The following is a 16652-nucleotide window of genomic DNA, read 5'->3' as shown; positions in this document are numbered from 1 at the left end:
TCCATTTAGGTCACTAGTTAAGTACTGAGTCATTCGGGAATTGAAAAAGCCAGTATCATCAAACCTTTGGTTGTGTAAACAAAGAACTTTATTGAATATATTCTATGTGCAAGGCACCGTGCTCTGCACTTCGGGCGTACAAAAGTGAGCAACATAGTGAGTAATCCTGTCCCCAAAGGTTTACAGTCTCATCTGGGAAAGAAAATATATGCACACAAAAAGACCAAAAGTAAATAATGTAACACAGTGAATACCGAATATAAAGTGAATGGCACAGGTTATAAATATCATAGGAAATCAGGTGGGGAGAATGACAACTTCTGATTGGACTAATGAGAGAGGAGCACACCGAAGGAACACGTGAAGCAGAGCTCGGACACAGTGTGCCCTGAATACAGCCCCATGATGCCCCATGATGCACCCTCTGTCCCGGGCAGGGAACGATATTTACAACCATGGTAACACCGAATGAAAGGATCGTTCAATGGCAAGCCCAGATTTTGCTGGCTGATAGCCCTGATATGGACTAGGCTGAATCAAATTCTTCACACTTTTATTTAGAAGTCAACGAACTAACTCTCATGAGAGTGTCTACATCCAAACTAATGCAAAAGGCCATGGCTGTGGGTTTGCTTGTGTTTGTGTGTCTGTGTGTGTGCATGAATTCACAGGTACTCGAATAGAAACAGCTAATCTTTTAATGGCCGATTATTCTTTGTCAAGTACTGGTCCAAGTATTTTACCTATGTTTATTCATTTAGTCTTTACAACAACTCTGTGAGGTAGGCTCTATGATCCTCAATTTACAGAGGAGAAAATCAAAGTCCAAGGAATTTAAATAATTTTCCCAAGGATCATCATGTATTAGGTGTTCTACCCATGAATCTGCCTTAGACACTGTTAGCACCAGTTTCTCTTTGAGCCACCTGGCCGATTCACTTCCTCGGTGAGGTGTGAACAGGACAGTGAAAGTGCCTCCACCCAGGACCTTCCACAGTAGCCTAATCCATGCAATTCATTGACATCCTTCAGGATGGGGCAGACTGGGTTGTGGGCTCCAGGAGAGAGGACACAGCTTCTTCAAGAGATTCCCCAATAATTCAGGAGCCTCTCTGTCAGCATCCATGGGCCTTTCTTGGCTAACAAGAAGCCCAAAGGGGAATGTCTTTCCCGCCGTCCTCTCTTAGGGAGTGAGTACATCTGAGTGGAATATATTTTCATACTAGATGTGACTGTTCAATGCACAAAACAGATGAAAGGCCAATCTCTCTTCTCTCACTTGTGCTCAGAGTCCGCATCTGTAAAATGAGACAATTGGACTCAGCCTTTTCTAAAGTTTTTCCAGATTCATAATCCTATAACTCTTCAGCTCCATGAGATTCCTTCCTCACTTCAGTATATTGACTCAGGGTAAGTGGCATTTCTTTGGACTGAAATCTCTGCATTGAGAAACCAGGACTGAGTCTGTCGCACTCTCTTCCCTTGAAGAGACGCAACAGATACACTGGAGATGTCAAATTAAAACCACTTTCTGACTCCATTTGAGAAGGATGAGAATTGCTGTCCCAAGATGAGCGATGCCGCTTGACAGATGACTCGTGCTCCAGGTTGGTGTATTTTTCTACCTTCTGATGACCTCTTTATTATATTTTTGCTTTCTCAAACTTCCCTACTTAGAGGAAGTTTTTTGCAGTAAAAAAAAAGAGAGAGACCTCACTCATTCACAAAGTGAGTCTCACTTTCCTATTTGAATGGAGCACCATCAATACTGGTTTCTTTGTAGAATAATTGAGGGCTAGCCATTGCCCCTTTTCCTTTATCCACTTATTTTCTTCTGCTACATCAGCCTGTCTGCCTGCTTTATAAGAGAGCTTCTTTTTTTTCTAGAATGGCTTCTACTATAATACTATTCTCATATCAGGTGGCTCCTGGTTTGAATGTTGAATTTGTTTACATACAAAGTTAAGAAAATGGGCAGCTCTCTACCTGAAATACGACATTTCCCCTTCCTCATCCCAGGTGCCACAAAACCATATTGTTGGTGGGGGTTAATCTTACATTGTCAGAGTAGGCAGAAAGTCCCTCAGTGGCTCCATGGTCTTGAGGAGAAAGGCCAGGACTGGCAGCCAGCAGACTCGGGTTTCTAGCTCTGGCTCAAGACTTGATTAGCTATGACCCATCATTCCAGGCTTCGGTCTCCTTAATTTAAAAGAAGCATCTTGGGGCTGGCCCGGTGGCACAGCAGTTAAGTGCGCATGTTCCATTTCAGCGGCACGGGGTTCACCGGTTCGGATCCCATGTTCGGGTGGGGACATGGCACTGCTTGGCAAGCCATGCTGTGGTAGGCATCCCACATATAAAGTAGAGGAAGATGCGCACGGATGTTAGCTCAGGGCCAGTCTTCCTCAGCAAAAAGAGGAGGATCGGCAGCAGATGTTAGCTCAGGGCTAATCTTCCTCAAAAAAATAAAAATAAAATAAAATAAGCATCTCTCTGGTTCAAAAGCTCTACACTTTTCACTCTGTTCACAGCCAAAGAAATCACATCTAGGCCCAAGCCAAGCTGACCATGCAATCAATTTAAATGTGGAGGGGTGGAATATGCTGGCAGTTGGATTGCTTCTACACAAAGAACCAGCAATGACCTACTTAGAGTCAGCCCAACTGTTGGTGACTACTCATGAGGGCCCCTCCCTCAGCAACCCGCAGAATCCAGCCAGGTGACATCCAGCCAGGCGACCTTTGCCATGATGAGCCAGAGGCCAGAGCTCTCTTCCTGAGGACAAATGTGACCCAACAGCATGGAGCCCAGCATGGTATAGGTATATGTTGACAACTGATGGCAGAAAAACATTGAGCAGCACAGAACGGCTTAGACAGAGGAGCTTTCCATCCTTCCCACACTCCCACCCTCCTCCATCAGCACCACAGCGTGGGAGGCTGCCTTCACACTCCCCAGAGGCAAGAAGACAGGAATAAGCACATTTCTCCTGGGGGCTCTGTCATTCCTGGAATGTATGACCTTTTCAAGAACAGAAAATCACAGCTTTAATGTACAAGCAACAAGACCCAAAGCCTCATGACAGCTGCATCATACGCTCACTCTTTCTTTTCTTCTCCCCAAAGCCCTAGTATGTAGTTGTGTATCCTAGTCACAAGTCCTTCTAGTTCTTCTATGTGGGATGCCACCACAGCACGGCTTGATGAGTGATGTGTAGGTCCACATCCAGGATCCGAATAGCGAACCGCAGGCCACCAAACCAGAGCACGTGACCTTAACTACTATACCACCGGGCCAGCCCCGGCTCACTCTTTCTTGAACAATAAGCCCCTTTGGGTAGAGCCCCCTTGCAAATAGAGACTCTCTTCTCTTTTCTTTTCTTTTTCTTTTGTTTTTGAGAAGATTAGCCCTGAGCTAACTGCCGCCAGTCCTCCTCTTTTTGCTGAGGACGACTGGCCCTGAGCTAACATCCTTGAATCCAGGGAACAGGATTGTCGTATTGCCTACAAATGCTGAGTTACCACCCTTTCCTCTTGGAAAATACCCGTTTCTTTGTACAAGGCCCTGGGCTGCTGCGGATCTCAGCCACAGAGGCTGCTGGAGCCTGGACGGACTGGAGCGGGAGAAGGAGGCTCTCTCTACATATGTGAGTGCCTCTCTCTGCAGCTCTCTCTGTTGCTGTCTCTGTCACTCTGTATGTGTCTCTCTGTGAGCCCCAGTCCCTGTGTGTGTCTCTCTCTGTTTCTTTCTGTGTCTCTGGGTCTCTCTGCACCTCAAAGCCTCTGTCTGCATCTCTCTGTCTCACTGTGAATGCGGGTGTCCTGGTGTGGGTGTCTCCCTCTCCCTGGCTGGTCGTCTCTCTCTAGATCTAGAGGGACAGAGAGACAGAGGATTGGAACAACTGTCTGCACATGTCTGTACATCTGGGCAGCTCTCTTTCATCGCTGAGTCATCACGCCCCTCGGTCTGCGTCTCTGTCCTTCTGCTTCCCCCTCTGGCTCCCTCTCCAACTGTGCGTCTCTCACTGCCTTTCAGACACTACCTCAGATGTAAATTAGCTTCTACATTATCCCTGAGGCCTCTTGCAGTCAGTGTTTATCATCATTTCTTAATCCTTTAACACTAGGAAAAAGAGAGGGGCGACAGTGGGAAATCTGGAGATATCGTTACCATCATAGAGGATGTCCTGGGGAAGGGGAGCTGGAGAGGAGCGGGAGGGGAGGGAGCAGCCATGGAGAGCCGACCCCTCTGCTCACTCCACTCTTAAATATGCTCAGGCTGGTTTACAAGCATTATCAGACAGGCCTGATTGTTTTAAAGGGACAAGAAAAATTTTAATAGTGCAAGAATTAGAGATGTGAGTACATCTCTAATCATAGCTAGAGGAGAGTCGACTGAGTATGAAGAATCATTTCAACTAAGAAAAAATCATTTCTAATTAGAATTCATCAAATTGTGACTTTTTTAAAGAAATGACATGTATATGGGGACCCCCTTGCTTTGCACTCACCTACCAACTTAGAAGTATGGCCGGTTCGTTAGCTTGGCCCTTTGGTGGGATGACCAGAGAAATCAGAAGAAAGGTTCTGTTGAAGACAAAAGCATAATTACACTTATCACTATGAGTCTGTTTTTAATTATCACAGTAATCTGAAGCACATGGAGAATTGTGACCTACAGCAATTAATTTTATCCTTTCACTTCACCCTTCTTCTTCTTCTTCTTCTTCTTCTTTTATTTTTGGTGAGGAAGATTGGCCCTGAGCTAACATCTGTTGCCAATCTTCCTCTTTTTGCTTGAGGAAGATTGTCACTGAGCTACCATCTGTGCCAACCTTCCTCCATTGTGCATGTGGGACACCATCACAGCATGGCTTAATGAGCAGTGTGTGGGTCTGTGCCCACAATCTGAACCTGCAAACCCTGGGCCACCAAAGCAGAGAGCACAAACCCAACCACTATGTCACCGGGCCGACCCTATCCCTCTCTTTCTTTATGTTAGAACTGCTGACAACACTGGGACAGACTGGTGTGAGAGACCCTCCCCTTCCCTGGCCTGGATCCCTCTCCTGAAGAAACCCCTAGTTTGGGAAGAAGCTGGGGAGAAGGCAGTTGAGTGGCCTGGAGGGAGAGATGAACATTAAAATGTCTCCCAGCCCTCAAATAGCTCCTTCTCAGTTGGCCTGCTGAAACCCTCAACATGACAGTCATCACCTGTGATGCACCTGAAATATCCTTGTGTTTTAGGTATATGTTGGCTAAGACGGGCAATATGTTAACTCACTGGTAGAAATATTGCCATATGAGCATGGCCGAATTCATCAGATCAGATCTAAAATGAGCACAGGCAAGCACATTCATCATCCGGGGTTTGGGGAGTTGGGACTGACACTCTCCAGGTAGGAATCATGAGGGGACAGAGGTAGGTATGGAGTGTAGAAGATTGGTACCTGGGGATCAGATGCCTACAAAACAGGAGAGGACAGACGACAAGCCTACTTCCTCTGAGTAGAGCTGATAAAACGGACTTGCAGCGGCCTCAAGTTGGTGGGCAGAGTAAAGGAAGGATCACAAGAAGTTAGGATAAAAATACCTGGTATCCAGACCAGTGGTTCTTAACCCCGGCAGCACCTTAAAAACACTGGGGAGCTTTAAAAAACATTAAAAACTCAAAAACCTTTAAAAATTTAAATTAAAATTTAAAAAGTCCTATCCCCAAGAGTTTCTGGTTTAATTTTTCCTTGGGTGGGGCTTGGATGGTGGTATTTTTAAAAAGCTCTCTAGGTCTTTCTCGGGGCAACCAGCATTGAGAACCATTGACTCAGACAGTCAACAATGGATAATGAAGTTCTGGATATAATCCTGGCTTACCTTTCAAGTGAAAACACAAAGAGAAGTGGGCAAAATGTTTATTTCTCGAAGGCACTGAAGAGCGGAATTTCCCACTGGTGGCTGAAAGGATGGATAGTGCAAACACACAGGAAAAGGAGCCGTGCTGAGTTGGAAGGGGTTGGAAGAGTCGGACCTCTCTCCTGAGGGCACGGTGGCAGACCAGAGTAAGGTCGTGGGGGAATCCTTACATCAGGAAGGCAAATACTTGCAATACTAAGATATCTCAGGAAGGCTTGAAGGAGTGGTTCGCAACCTTGACTATATTAGAATCACCTGGGGAGTGTGTAAAACTCCCGAACCCCACGCCAAATTGCAGACCGATCTTATTAGAATCTCCGAGGGTGGGACCCAGGCAACACGTTTGGAAGCTTCCCTGTTGATTCCTTGTTGGGCCAAGGTTGACAACCACTGCTTTAGAGAATTATTGAGGTTTATTCTTCAGCTGGAAGGGATGCAGAGGAGTCAGCAGGGTGCTAGGTGTGGAGAACAAGGACTGCGAACAAGATCAAAGCTTCGTTAAGAGTAAGGCAAAGGGGGGGTGTGGGAAGATAGAGGGAAGAAAAAGGAGAGATGAGGAGAGCGCTGAAGAAATCAAAGGAGAGGACCCATCAAGGCAAGGATCGTCAGGACATCGGGAGGGGCAATGCACTTACTCAGGGCCACAGGGCGCCAGCCCCCAGTGACCCGTCCCCCACTCTGTGCAGACCTCCTTTAACACCGGTCCATGCTGAGCTATGTGGCTCCCATCAGATGTTGGCTTGGGAAATTCTATAACACCTCCTCTCTTGCTGTTGGGTATGCTCCCTGGGCCAACCTGAAATCCCCTTTTGCTTCCATTTAAAAATTTTCCAGTTTTTCCCTCACTCAGAATAGCTTTCCATACAATGTATGGTTTCTAAATTATAGGAATCGAAGATAAGTGAAAGAGCATGCATACTATCCAGGGATGGAAACGTCTTCAAGACACCGCTGAACAGGCTGCTTCTTTTGAAACTCCAGTAACCATGGCAGCTGGCCCCTCTGGAAAATCAAGCTATTAGGAAGTTTCTAGTTAGGGTCAGAATTTGTTTCCCTGGAATTTTCTCAATTTGGATATGGTTCAACCAATTGGAGTCACAGAGAACAAGTGCATTGTCACTGGAACCTGAGACTTCTCATCTCCCATTTCTCTGTTTCGTCACCTGATCCCCTGCTACATGGTTTGAGGCTGACCCTTCTAGACCCTACCACCTGTCACTCTCCTCTAAATGTAAGTCTACTTTCATCTCTGTGGATGTGGTCCCAGTACTTCAGAAAGAATCTGAACAGCTCAAAGAGGCGCTCACTCAGCACTTCTGAAAAATCCATACCACAAGGTGTTTAAGGAAATAGTTTTAGCAACACTCCACGTGCCAGAGACTCCAACATTATTGTTATCTTGTCAAGCTTTTAAATGCAAACCTGAATACGAAGGCTTTACCTCTGATATTCTGGAGATCCGTTTTGCAGAGGTTACTCGAACCTTTAAGGCTTCTTTTATCTGGATAGTTAACAAAAGGAATTAAGAATTAAAAGATTATAAGAAGTTGACCCACGTGCCTGGGCCTGGCAAATGCTGTGGTGAGGGAGTGTAGTACCAGCCAGGTCCTGTTGGTGGGATGTGGAGGGTGGAGTGGTCCTAGAGAAGGTGGGGAGAAGGAGAGAGAGAAGAAAGGTGGAGCTTGCACAGGAGACTCAGATTCAGAGGCCTTGAACGTGAACCCAGCGGCTCAGAAAGACAGTTGGCCACAGGTTTGAGGATTCCTGGACACAGCTTTGGGAGTAGTTTTTGGGAGTACTTGAACCGTTGAATATTTCTCACAGTTTGTCAAATCTCCTTTCTAGAGGGCTAAACCACTGTTAAAAAAAAAAAAGAAGAAGAAGAATCCTAACAACATAGCATAGGGCTGTGGAACCAAGAAAATAAGAACAATAAGTAATAATTATATTTTGTTATATAAGGTTAAAGTCCTTTTCATGCCTGTCATCTCATTCTATCCAGAAAAATAACTCTTTAAGATAGATATTATTATCCCCAATTGACAACTGAGAAAATTAAGACTCCGAGATTAAGTAGCACGCAAAGTCAGTCAACTGCTACAAGGAAGAGCTGAGACTTGAGTTCATGTCCCTGACCGCAGACCATCACACCATTTTCCCTAGACGTTTCCTGCTGGACAGAGGCGCTCTCTTCTTATTTCTACCCTGTCTTCCCTCCTGCTGTATACAGCATTATTCACCTTCCAGGCCTCGTAGAAGTTCCACCATCACGGTTAACATACGCCAACGTCCTCCAGCTCAGGGTGACTTAACCCTTCCTAGAAAATGCAGCGTTCCTTGTCACACACAGGCTCCAAAGAGGGAGGAGCCCTCCCAGGTTTTCAAGGTCTGTGTACTCAAGGGTCCGTACGTGAAGACATACTGGAGCATCTATTTAAATTTCTTTTTTCTCATTTTTTTAATTCTATGTTTCATAATGTGCATAATACATACTTTGTAAATTAATAATAAACACATCTGGGAATATATGCTCACTGTTGTTTACGGATCCTAAAAGTTTGAAGACTACCAGTATATTACAACTTTTTGTCAATTAATCACATATGGTCATGTGACACCTTTAAGTATTTGCCTTTTGCAATTTTAAATATAAGAGGGTTTGATCTTGATCGAAGGTTCCACGTCTTAGAGTTCTTTGCACCTAACACTGGTACACTGATTTGTAATAATGCTGCTGCTGCTGCTTTGGCCACAAACACTAGCTGGTATTAGATTAATGGAAAGACATAATCATATGGTATACAACTGCCTAATACCTTAAATGCTTTCTTTGTGTTTTCACTTGCAAAATAGCATTTGTTCTTTACCATAATCTAGTGGAAAAGGCAGAGGAAGCATCATTTTCTCTGCATTCCATTTGAGGAATCTGGGGTTCCTGAGAGCTAAGGGACTCCCCAGTGGCACACGGCTAGTACATCGAAATGTCAGGACTGCAAGACTACTGCTCTGTCTTTACCTCTCAATAATTTGTATTAGGTTCACATGGTATCCTCGTAAGAAAACGGAAGAACCATTGTGAAATGCCTCTTTCCCAAAGCTTAGATATTAACTTAACAGTAGAATAGCACTGATAGTAAAATGAAGTAATTAATTAAATAAAAAATTAAAAATCGACCGTGCCGTGAAGCTGTTGGCATCTACATTTGAGAGGATCGTTTGCTTTTCTTGTTCCCAGAGGCAGTGCAGTACAACCGAAAGTGGATCATCTTAGCAGCCTGAGAAGCATTTGATGTTCTGTTCATTTGTTCAGTTTTTGTTTCCACCACTCACCACCTATACGCTCTCATCTGCGTTTGGATAGATTCCCTTCTCTGAGTCCATTGCTCTTCAAGGTAGAAGGCAGGAACACACTCTCCCAGCCTTCCTTGCAGTTAAGATGCAGCCATGTGATCTGGGCTCAGCCAGTCGAACATGCCAATGCAAGAAGCAGGTGCCAGTGGGCCCCAACAGGCAGGGTGGAGGTGATCCCTGAGGCAGCAGTGGCAGCAACGCTAGGTGAGCATTCACAGTCTGACATTGGCCTGGTAAGCTGTGCTATCTGTGCCCAGCAAAGTGAGGAGGAACAATGGTGTCTCTTGTGGAGCAGTTCTGTGCTGTGAATTGGGAACTATTTCTGGTGTGTAGCCTTCAAGCCAAAGAGAGACCTTCCCAAAGATGACATTATGAGATTTACTAAATTCCTTTGCTGCTACAACTGGTTAGAATGGGTTTCTGTAGAGAATGTGGGTAAGCTACTTAATCGCTCTGAGTCTCAGTCTCCTCATCCATAAAACAGAAAACAGAAATACCCAAGATTGTGGACCCAGTGCACATGAAATGCTTAGCCCCATAAGAGCTTGAAAGAGGACAGATATTACTTGCAAACTAAAGAACAGTGATGCCCTGTTAAGCGTCTGCACAAACGATTGAGATGAAAGGCTCTCAATAAGTGATCTTACAAGTGAGTATTTCACAGCCAAGTCCTGAAAATGCAGAAAAAACAAGAAGAAGAATTTATAATACCTTCGGATCCAGGATTGTTCCAAACACCAAGATGAAGAAGCCCTGAGAAAGAGAGGAGGGAAGAAAAGCCATTTACAAAATAATAATGGTAATAATAACAAGAAATACCAGCATTCATTATCAGTTTCTATTCCGGAACAGATAAAAATAGTAAAAAGAAAGCTGAAATGAATACAATTTTATTAAACTTTGCCTCCTTTTAAGGTCACAACACTAAGATTGACCATTCAACAGATACTGATTGAGGATCTTCCATGTGCCAGCCACTGTTCTAGACACATGGGTACCTCAGTAAACCAAATAGACCAAGGTCTCTGCTTCACACAGGAATACTGTAGGGATTTGTTTTTAAGTTGGGCAAAATCAAAGTTTCTTGCATTTGTCAGAAGCTGTGCATCTCACCAGAACACGGTGGTCAGGCAAGAGTTAGAGAAGATGTTAGGCAATGGACAGCAGCCTTACAATCCCTGAACAATCAGTAATGAGAGAAACTTTCACAGAAAAAAGCAAAAGCAGCCATGCTTAGCTTCCATGAACACCCTCAACCTCCTTTCCCATCCACAACCAAAGACTGATACAAAACTTGCAAAGAAGAATCAAGTACGTGAAGATCCAAAACAGACTGAGTTTTTAAGCACATACTGGGTGCTCAGTTTAGGTGCTCCAAATATGATGATATAGAGGGAATTAATTAGCTCTCATATCTCTTATCATCCATACAAAGACAGACCCCATTAAAGTCAAAAAGGGGCCATTCCTCCACCATTAGAGTCCATTTGAGTTTTCAAGTTTTTTTCATATATATTGGCACAAAGCCACCCTGGAAGAAGGAAGGAAAAGCATTCATCCCATTTGTCAATAAGGAAGAGGAAGCTCAGAGATTCAATTTGCAAAATGCAATGGACAGCAGCATCCATCAGATAAAATTTCTTTTGAGGATGTGGTTACTCAGGTCTCGGCTCACCTGAGAAGAGAGAGAAGCACCTTTGATTTAGGCATCTCCTTGTTACACTACTCTGGTTTTACAATCGAACGTAAACTCTTACCCAGCACAGGCCTGCTAAGGCACATGGGTTTAATGCAAATAGCATCATAAAGATCTAACATAAAAATGTTAGAACCCAGTGGTCATCAGCAGGACCAACATCAAACCTCTGCTACCTCGATTTGTAAAAGGTCAGCTCAGAGGTGGGGGGCTTCACAGGGACCAGCACGTGGCATGCAGCTCATCCATTCTCCAAACACAGTAAAGTACACCTCTCCATTCTGCCAATCCATTGAGCGCTCCAAAGCTTGGTGTGCTTCAGTCAGAGTGCTCTTTTGTTTAACACTCTGAGCCTACAAGATAACTATCGCATTCTATCATTGTGTCTACTAAGAAAATGTCATTGGTGGCATGGTCCATTAGGTTACAAAGTAGCATTTGTATAAAGATGCTTGGGACAAAGACATCCCAGTCTGGTTTTGATATTAGGAATACATTTTAAATCAGAATCTCCATGAATTTTGCCCACGAATTAAAAGTTTAAAAGATCTAGCAACCACAATTCTAGCCTGTTTCCTCCACAAATATATGTTCCTTTGGCTAAAGAACTAAGAGAAATTTCTCTACTTGTAAGATTTTCAGTTTCTCGAGGTTGCGCTAATGATATTCATATCTTCAACATTTAGCGTAATGCTTGGCACAAAATAAATAATAGATCTGGTGTCTCTGTGTATTTGTGTATGTGTGTGTCTGTGTCTCTGTGTGTGTTTAATTGCTGTATTATGAAACCTTCATCCGCATAGCCATGAATACCTAACAGGGAAATATTCCATTAGGGTCACTTCTCATTGGTCCATGCCATCTTAGGAAAAGTTACACAAAATATCATTCAAGGGGCTGGCCCCATGGTGTGGTGGTTAAGTTCAACAGGTTCCACTTCGGTGGCCCAGGTTCACAGGTTTGGATACTGGGTGTGGACCTGTACCACTCGTTAGCCATGCTGTGGCAGTGACCCACATATTAAATGGAGAAAGATTGGCACATATACTAGCTCAGGGCTAATCTTCCTCAGCAAAAAAATTTATATATCATTCAGAAAATGTGGATGGGGGCCAGCCCCATGGCTGAGTGGTTGAGTTTGCATGCTCCACTTCGGCAGCCCAGGGTTTCACTGGTTTGGATCCTGGGCACAGACATGGCACCGCTCATCAAGCCATGCTGAGGTGGCATCCCACATGCCACAACTAGAAGGACCCACAACTAAAAATACACAACTATGTACAGGGGGGCTTTGGGGAGAAAAAGGAAAAGTAAAATCTTAAAAAAAAAAAAGATAGAAAATGTGGATAAATATTAGTCATAGAGTTTAGCATTTGATTTAGTATCACTGATAGCAGCTTCTTTGCATCTCTTTTAGTAGATGAAGCACAATTTGAGCAGATAAATCTCAAGGTGTTCTCCCAGGTTTTAAAATATGTGCTTTACTGCTATAGACTGAATGTTTGTGTTGCCCCCAAATTCATATGTTAAATCCTAACACCCAATGTGAAGATATTTGGAGGCGTGCCTTTGAGAGGTGATTAAGTGTATTAGTGCCCTTATAAAGGAGGACCGGAGAGCTCCCTGCCTCCTTCCACCACGTGAGGTTATAGTGAGAAGGCTGCTGTCAGTCTATGGACCAGGAAGTGGGCTCTCACCAGACGCTAAATCTGCATCTGCCTTGATCTTGGACTTCCCAGCCTCCAGAACTGTGAGAAATAAATTTCTGTTGTTTATAAGCCACCCAGTCTATATATAGCAGCCCAAATGGACTGAGATATTTACTTTTCTCCCACCGAAACAGCTATGAAGTGTCCCCCAAAACTTACCCAACCCACGACTACTGTCAGTAAATACAAGAGAGGATACCAACCAGAAGTCATGGATTGATAAGGTGAGTGGTCAAGGAAACAACTGACTACATAATAATACTTCGCAGTAAAGGGGGTGGTTGAGCTTTAAAGCCCGTAGAGGTGCTCCCACAGGGCTAGGACTAGGAAACTTTCAAAGGGTCTTTCTCCTACATCTTTTGGACCTCCCAGTATGTTTATGAGGTTCTCTTCTCCATCTGATCCATCTTCCTCAGGTGCCCCTCATCTTGGTTCATCCTAAGACTCTGCTTGTCCTGCTTCCTCCTGCTCAGTTGTTTGCGTCTCCCACGTTGGCAGATCTGTGGCTCTCCTTTCCTCCTGCACTGAGCATCCTGAGGATGCCCTAATCCTCTGATATGCTAGTAAATAGCAATAATCAACTCTCCTAATTTGTAGCACTTGCCAATCTCCATGGTTCAACACTTCCACCATGGCCGATTCAAATCTACCAACATGACATCACTGAACACTGAGTTAAGAAGAGGTGGGAACAACGTTATACAGTGTTTCCACCACACAGATCCAACAGATGCAAATAATCTCAAGAGTATGGTAAACTGTAGGCAAACAATTAGGAAGTGATGCGTTTTGAAGATGTATGACCTTTGTTTTTTATCTAATTTATTTAATTACAAGTCTATATAATTTAATTTTTAATGATGTCTGTGTTTACAACCATCTTGCAAAATTTCTGAAAATGTAACAGTCAGCTCTCATGAGCCAGCACAAGCCAGCTCCAGCATACCACCACCTAATGCCCTCCCCGGTGTCTGGCCTTCATCCAAAGCCTGCTCTCAGCTTCTCACTGTCCCATTAGTACTGGCACTTAAAGGTGCCCTGTCCTCCTCCTTTCCAGGAGTCAAGGAAGAGATTGAGTTGAAATTACAAGCTGAGCCTGTTATGACAGGTAAAGGATCTCATGGTACCGAAATTCAAGTGCTCACAGCCTAGTCCAAACAAAAATCACAGTTAAGGTGGCCCCAAGGGAGACAAGGACAGGAAAATGCTGAGGAGGGAGACACGAACACCTTAAGGCTTCATGACAAAGAGCCGTGGGGACTGCTGAGCAGAAATTTAGGAATGCCAGGTTTTCACCCCAGTTCTATCAATAACTCGCTGTGTAAACTGGGTAAGGCAATTGGTAATTACTAAGAGCTATACAAAAAACGCAGGGTACAATTAATATTTTCTATACAAATGCAAAAAGAACAGGGATTCAAAAGGTGAGGCACCCTTATTATTATTAACAATTATTCCCCAAGGCATCAAAATGTTCATTATAAAATGAAACCATTTATACTTAAATTTTGAAGAAGAAAAATGAGAAAGCATATGACTTAAAATCTCTATTCTCCATTAGGTAACACATTTATTTGAAAATAGTCTTGCTTTCAAATAAGCGTATATTCAGAATAAAAGGAATATTTTAGAGGTCTTTAGAAAAACAAAAGTTTCTTTTCAATTAGTTGCTATCTATATGTGTAACATTCAATATAATAAACTTTGGCTCATTGGTAGACTGTGACAGAAAAAAATTAAAAGAACAAAATTTCACTCAAGAAAGGAATTGTTGAATATATAACACTGTAAAGCCATTAAAGAGACATTTTTATATATAGTAACATGGTAAAATACTAGGATGTATTTTAAGTGAAAAAGTAAGTTGCGTAATAATATACATTGTTTTTTAACCCCAATATTACGTGAAAATATATTTGTATATAAGCATAGAAAACTTGGCAAGGATACAGGTGAAACTATGAACATTGCTTAATTCATAGAGGTGAGATAGGAGAGGAGAGGAGAAACTGTTTAGCTTTAACACCACTCTATATGGCTTGCCTCACTAAAATAAGATAGTTTCCAATGGCAACTAAAAATTCTAAAAGGAAGGAAATACAATAAGTGTGCACCTTTTAATACCTCCAGTTATACACGTAGATTTTGGGCAAGTGGTATTGTTTCATTTCTAGACAGGAACAGCTCAGCCTACTGTTAGGCTATTTATGATCTTTAAGTCATTTCAGTCCTTGGTGCTTTCTCATTTATTATTTTATTTCATTTTCCAAACATTCTGATAAAGTGGGCCATATTATACCCATTTTATAATTGAGGAAAATATGACTCGGAAAAGTTAAGCAAATATCCCAAGAGAATGTTACATGTTAGTAAATGAGAGAGTCAAGATTTCAATTTAGACCTTTCTGGAACAAAAGTTTATTTTCTGACTCGATATGCTATTCCAAATCCATCATCTTCTATAAAGAAATACGATGCCTCAAGCTCCTGATCACAAAACTTCTTCCTGAATTCTCTCACTTCCTGAAGTCAGAAGTGTCTGGACTTACCTGGAGTGCATTGAGCAAGGAGAAGATAACGTGGGAGGCCAGGGAGCGATCATTGATGACTGTGGCTATTCCGAACCCCCAGGTGAGTCCCAGCAGTGGTGTGAGGGTGGCGATATTCTTACTGATTCTCACAATGGCTCTCACTTCCTGGAACATAGAACTGCCAGTGGCAGCTTGCTGGGTCTTGACAATCACCAGTGTGACTGTGATGAGGTTTACTACCACGATGGCCAGAGCTGGGACCACAAAGGCCAGGAGGGCTTTGGTCATGTCCCAATTGAGCCAACAGGCCTCAGGTCGTAGGTAGCCTTTGCCAGGCTCAGTGACTGCAACTGTGACAACAGCAATGACCAAAGGGCACCCATAGCCCACTGAAAAGAGAGATGCCACCAGGACTGACTTGGGCAGTGTATGGAAAACCATCAGGATGCCATAGAGGATCAGGAGAGCCTTGGCAAGCATCCAGAAAAACACGCAAAGGTAAAAGAAATGCACAAAAAATGTTGCTGCCACACATCCATTGTGGTGTGTCATTGGACCACTAAGAAAGGAAGCCACGATGAACCACACATCTGCCATCAGCAAGGTGGCCGCCACGTTAGTGATGCACACATGGCGTAAATATGTAATCTCTGTCTTCGTGACTTGGCCCCAGACCAAGGCTTCAATGGACAAGCAAAGGATCAAGCTGCAAACAGAAATGCCCAGGCCTATGTACGTGATGTAAATCAGGATTGGGCTCTCCAAGGTGTGGCGTGACATAAGAATTGAGAAAGAGGTAAACAACTCACTTGGCCTACATTTGCAAACAGCTTGCTGGGAGTTTTCTTGAAGCATTTGACAGGCCTGCTGGTCCCATCTGCTCTCCAGAGAGTGCCAGCCAACACACTGCGTCTTCCTCTCCTCTGACTTACTGATCTTTTCAAAAATCAGTGAGATTCTTTTAAGTTCCTTGGGCAAAATGACAGACAGGACAAGTCCGTTCACGGTGACATTTTCCAAAAGACTGGCTTCTAAGATAGCCCCAAGAGTTGGAAATGCAATGCTGACAATCTGAGTAGGGGAAGGCACCTTCCGAAGTTCATCTCTACTGATCAACACGCTCCCAGTGACCTCATTGCTGGTGTCATTCATTCTCATTGAAAAAGTGAAATTCTTTCCAGTGTTGTCTCTGGATATGATGGTGCCCATAGTATGAATGAAGACATCCGATATGTCAATGGGATGTTTATTTATAAATAGCTTTCTTGCAAAGGAATTGATTGAGTGTAGCAGGACACAGCTGCTGTTTCTGTCAGGGATGAAGGTCCAGTTTGAGATGCTTTTGCTGTTAAGAATGTGGTTGGCCATGATGCTGTAACTCTGCCAATGAAGAACTAGCATTAGAATTGCCCTCCTCCTGCTTATGCAATGCCTTCCTATGAGGCAGGCAAGTAGG

General features: G+C 43.5%; 1 protein-coding gene across 24 annotated transcripts in view; it reads right to left on the bottom strand.

Moving 5' to 3' along the window:
* Window positions 1-70: 70 nt before the first annotated feature.
* Window positions 71-16652, bottom strand: part of ADGRF2 (adhesion G protein-coupled receptor F2) — a 39934-nt gene continuing 23352 nt past the window's right edge. For 3 of the 24 annotated variants that reach the window (XM_070244698.1, XM_070244706.1, XM_070244697.1), the window contains 5 exons: window positions 15215-16576; window positions 9972-10013; window positions 7351-7410; window positions 4511-4586; window positions 71-2456 (listed from right to left, as the gene is read on the bottom strand). In XM_070244698.1, coding sequence (XP_070100799.1) covers window positions 4539-4586; window positions 7351-7410; window positions 9972-10013; window positions 15215-16576 — 1512 coding nt within the window. In that variant the 3' untranslated portion in view covers window positions 71-2456; window positions 4511-4538. Of the gene's footprint in view, window positions 2457-4510; window positions 4587-5449; window positions 7411-9971; window positions 10014-15214; window positions 16577-16652 lie in introns of all 24 variants that reach the window. The other 21 variants (XM_070244696.1, XM_070244705.1, XM_070244695.1 and 18 more) reach the window with 10 other exon arrangements.

The sequence above is a fragment of the Equus caballus genome, chromosome 20, assembly GCF_041296265.1.
Source record: "Equus caballus isolate H_3958 breed thoroughbred chromosome 20, TB-T2T, whole genome shotgun sequence".
Lineage (NCBI taxonomy): Eukaryota > Metazoa > Chordata > Mammalia > Perissodactyla > Equidae > Equus > Equus caballus.
The sequence above is the reverse complement of the archived record's forward strand: the minus strand, read 5'-3'. Positions and strand labels throughout refer to the sequence as shown.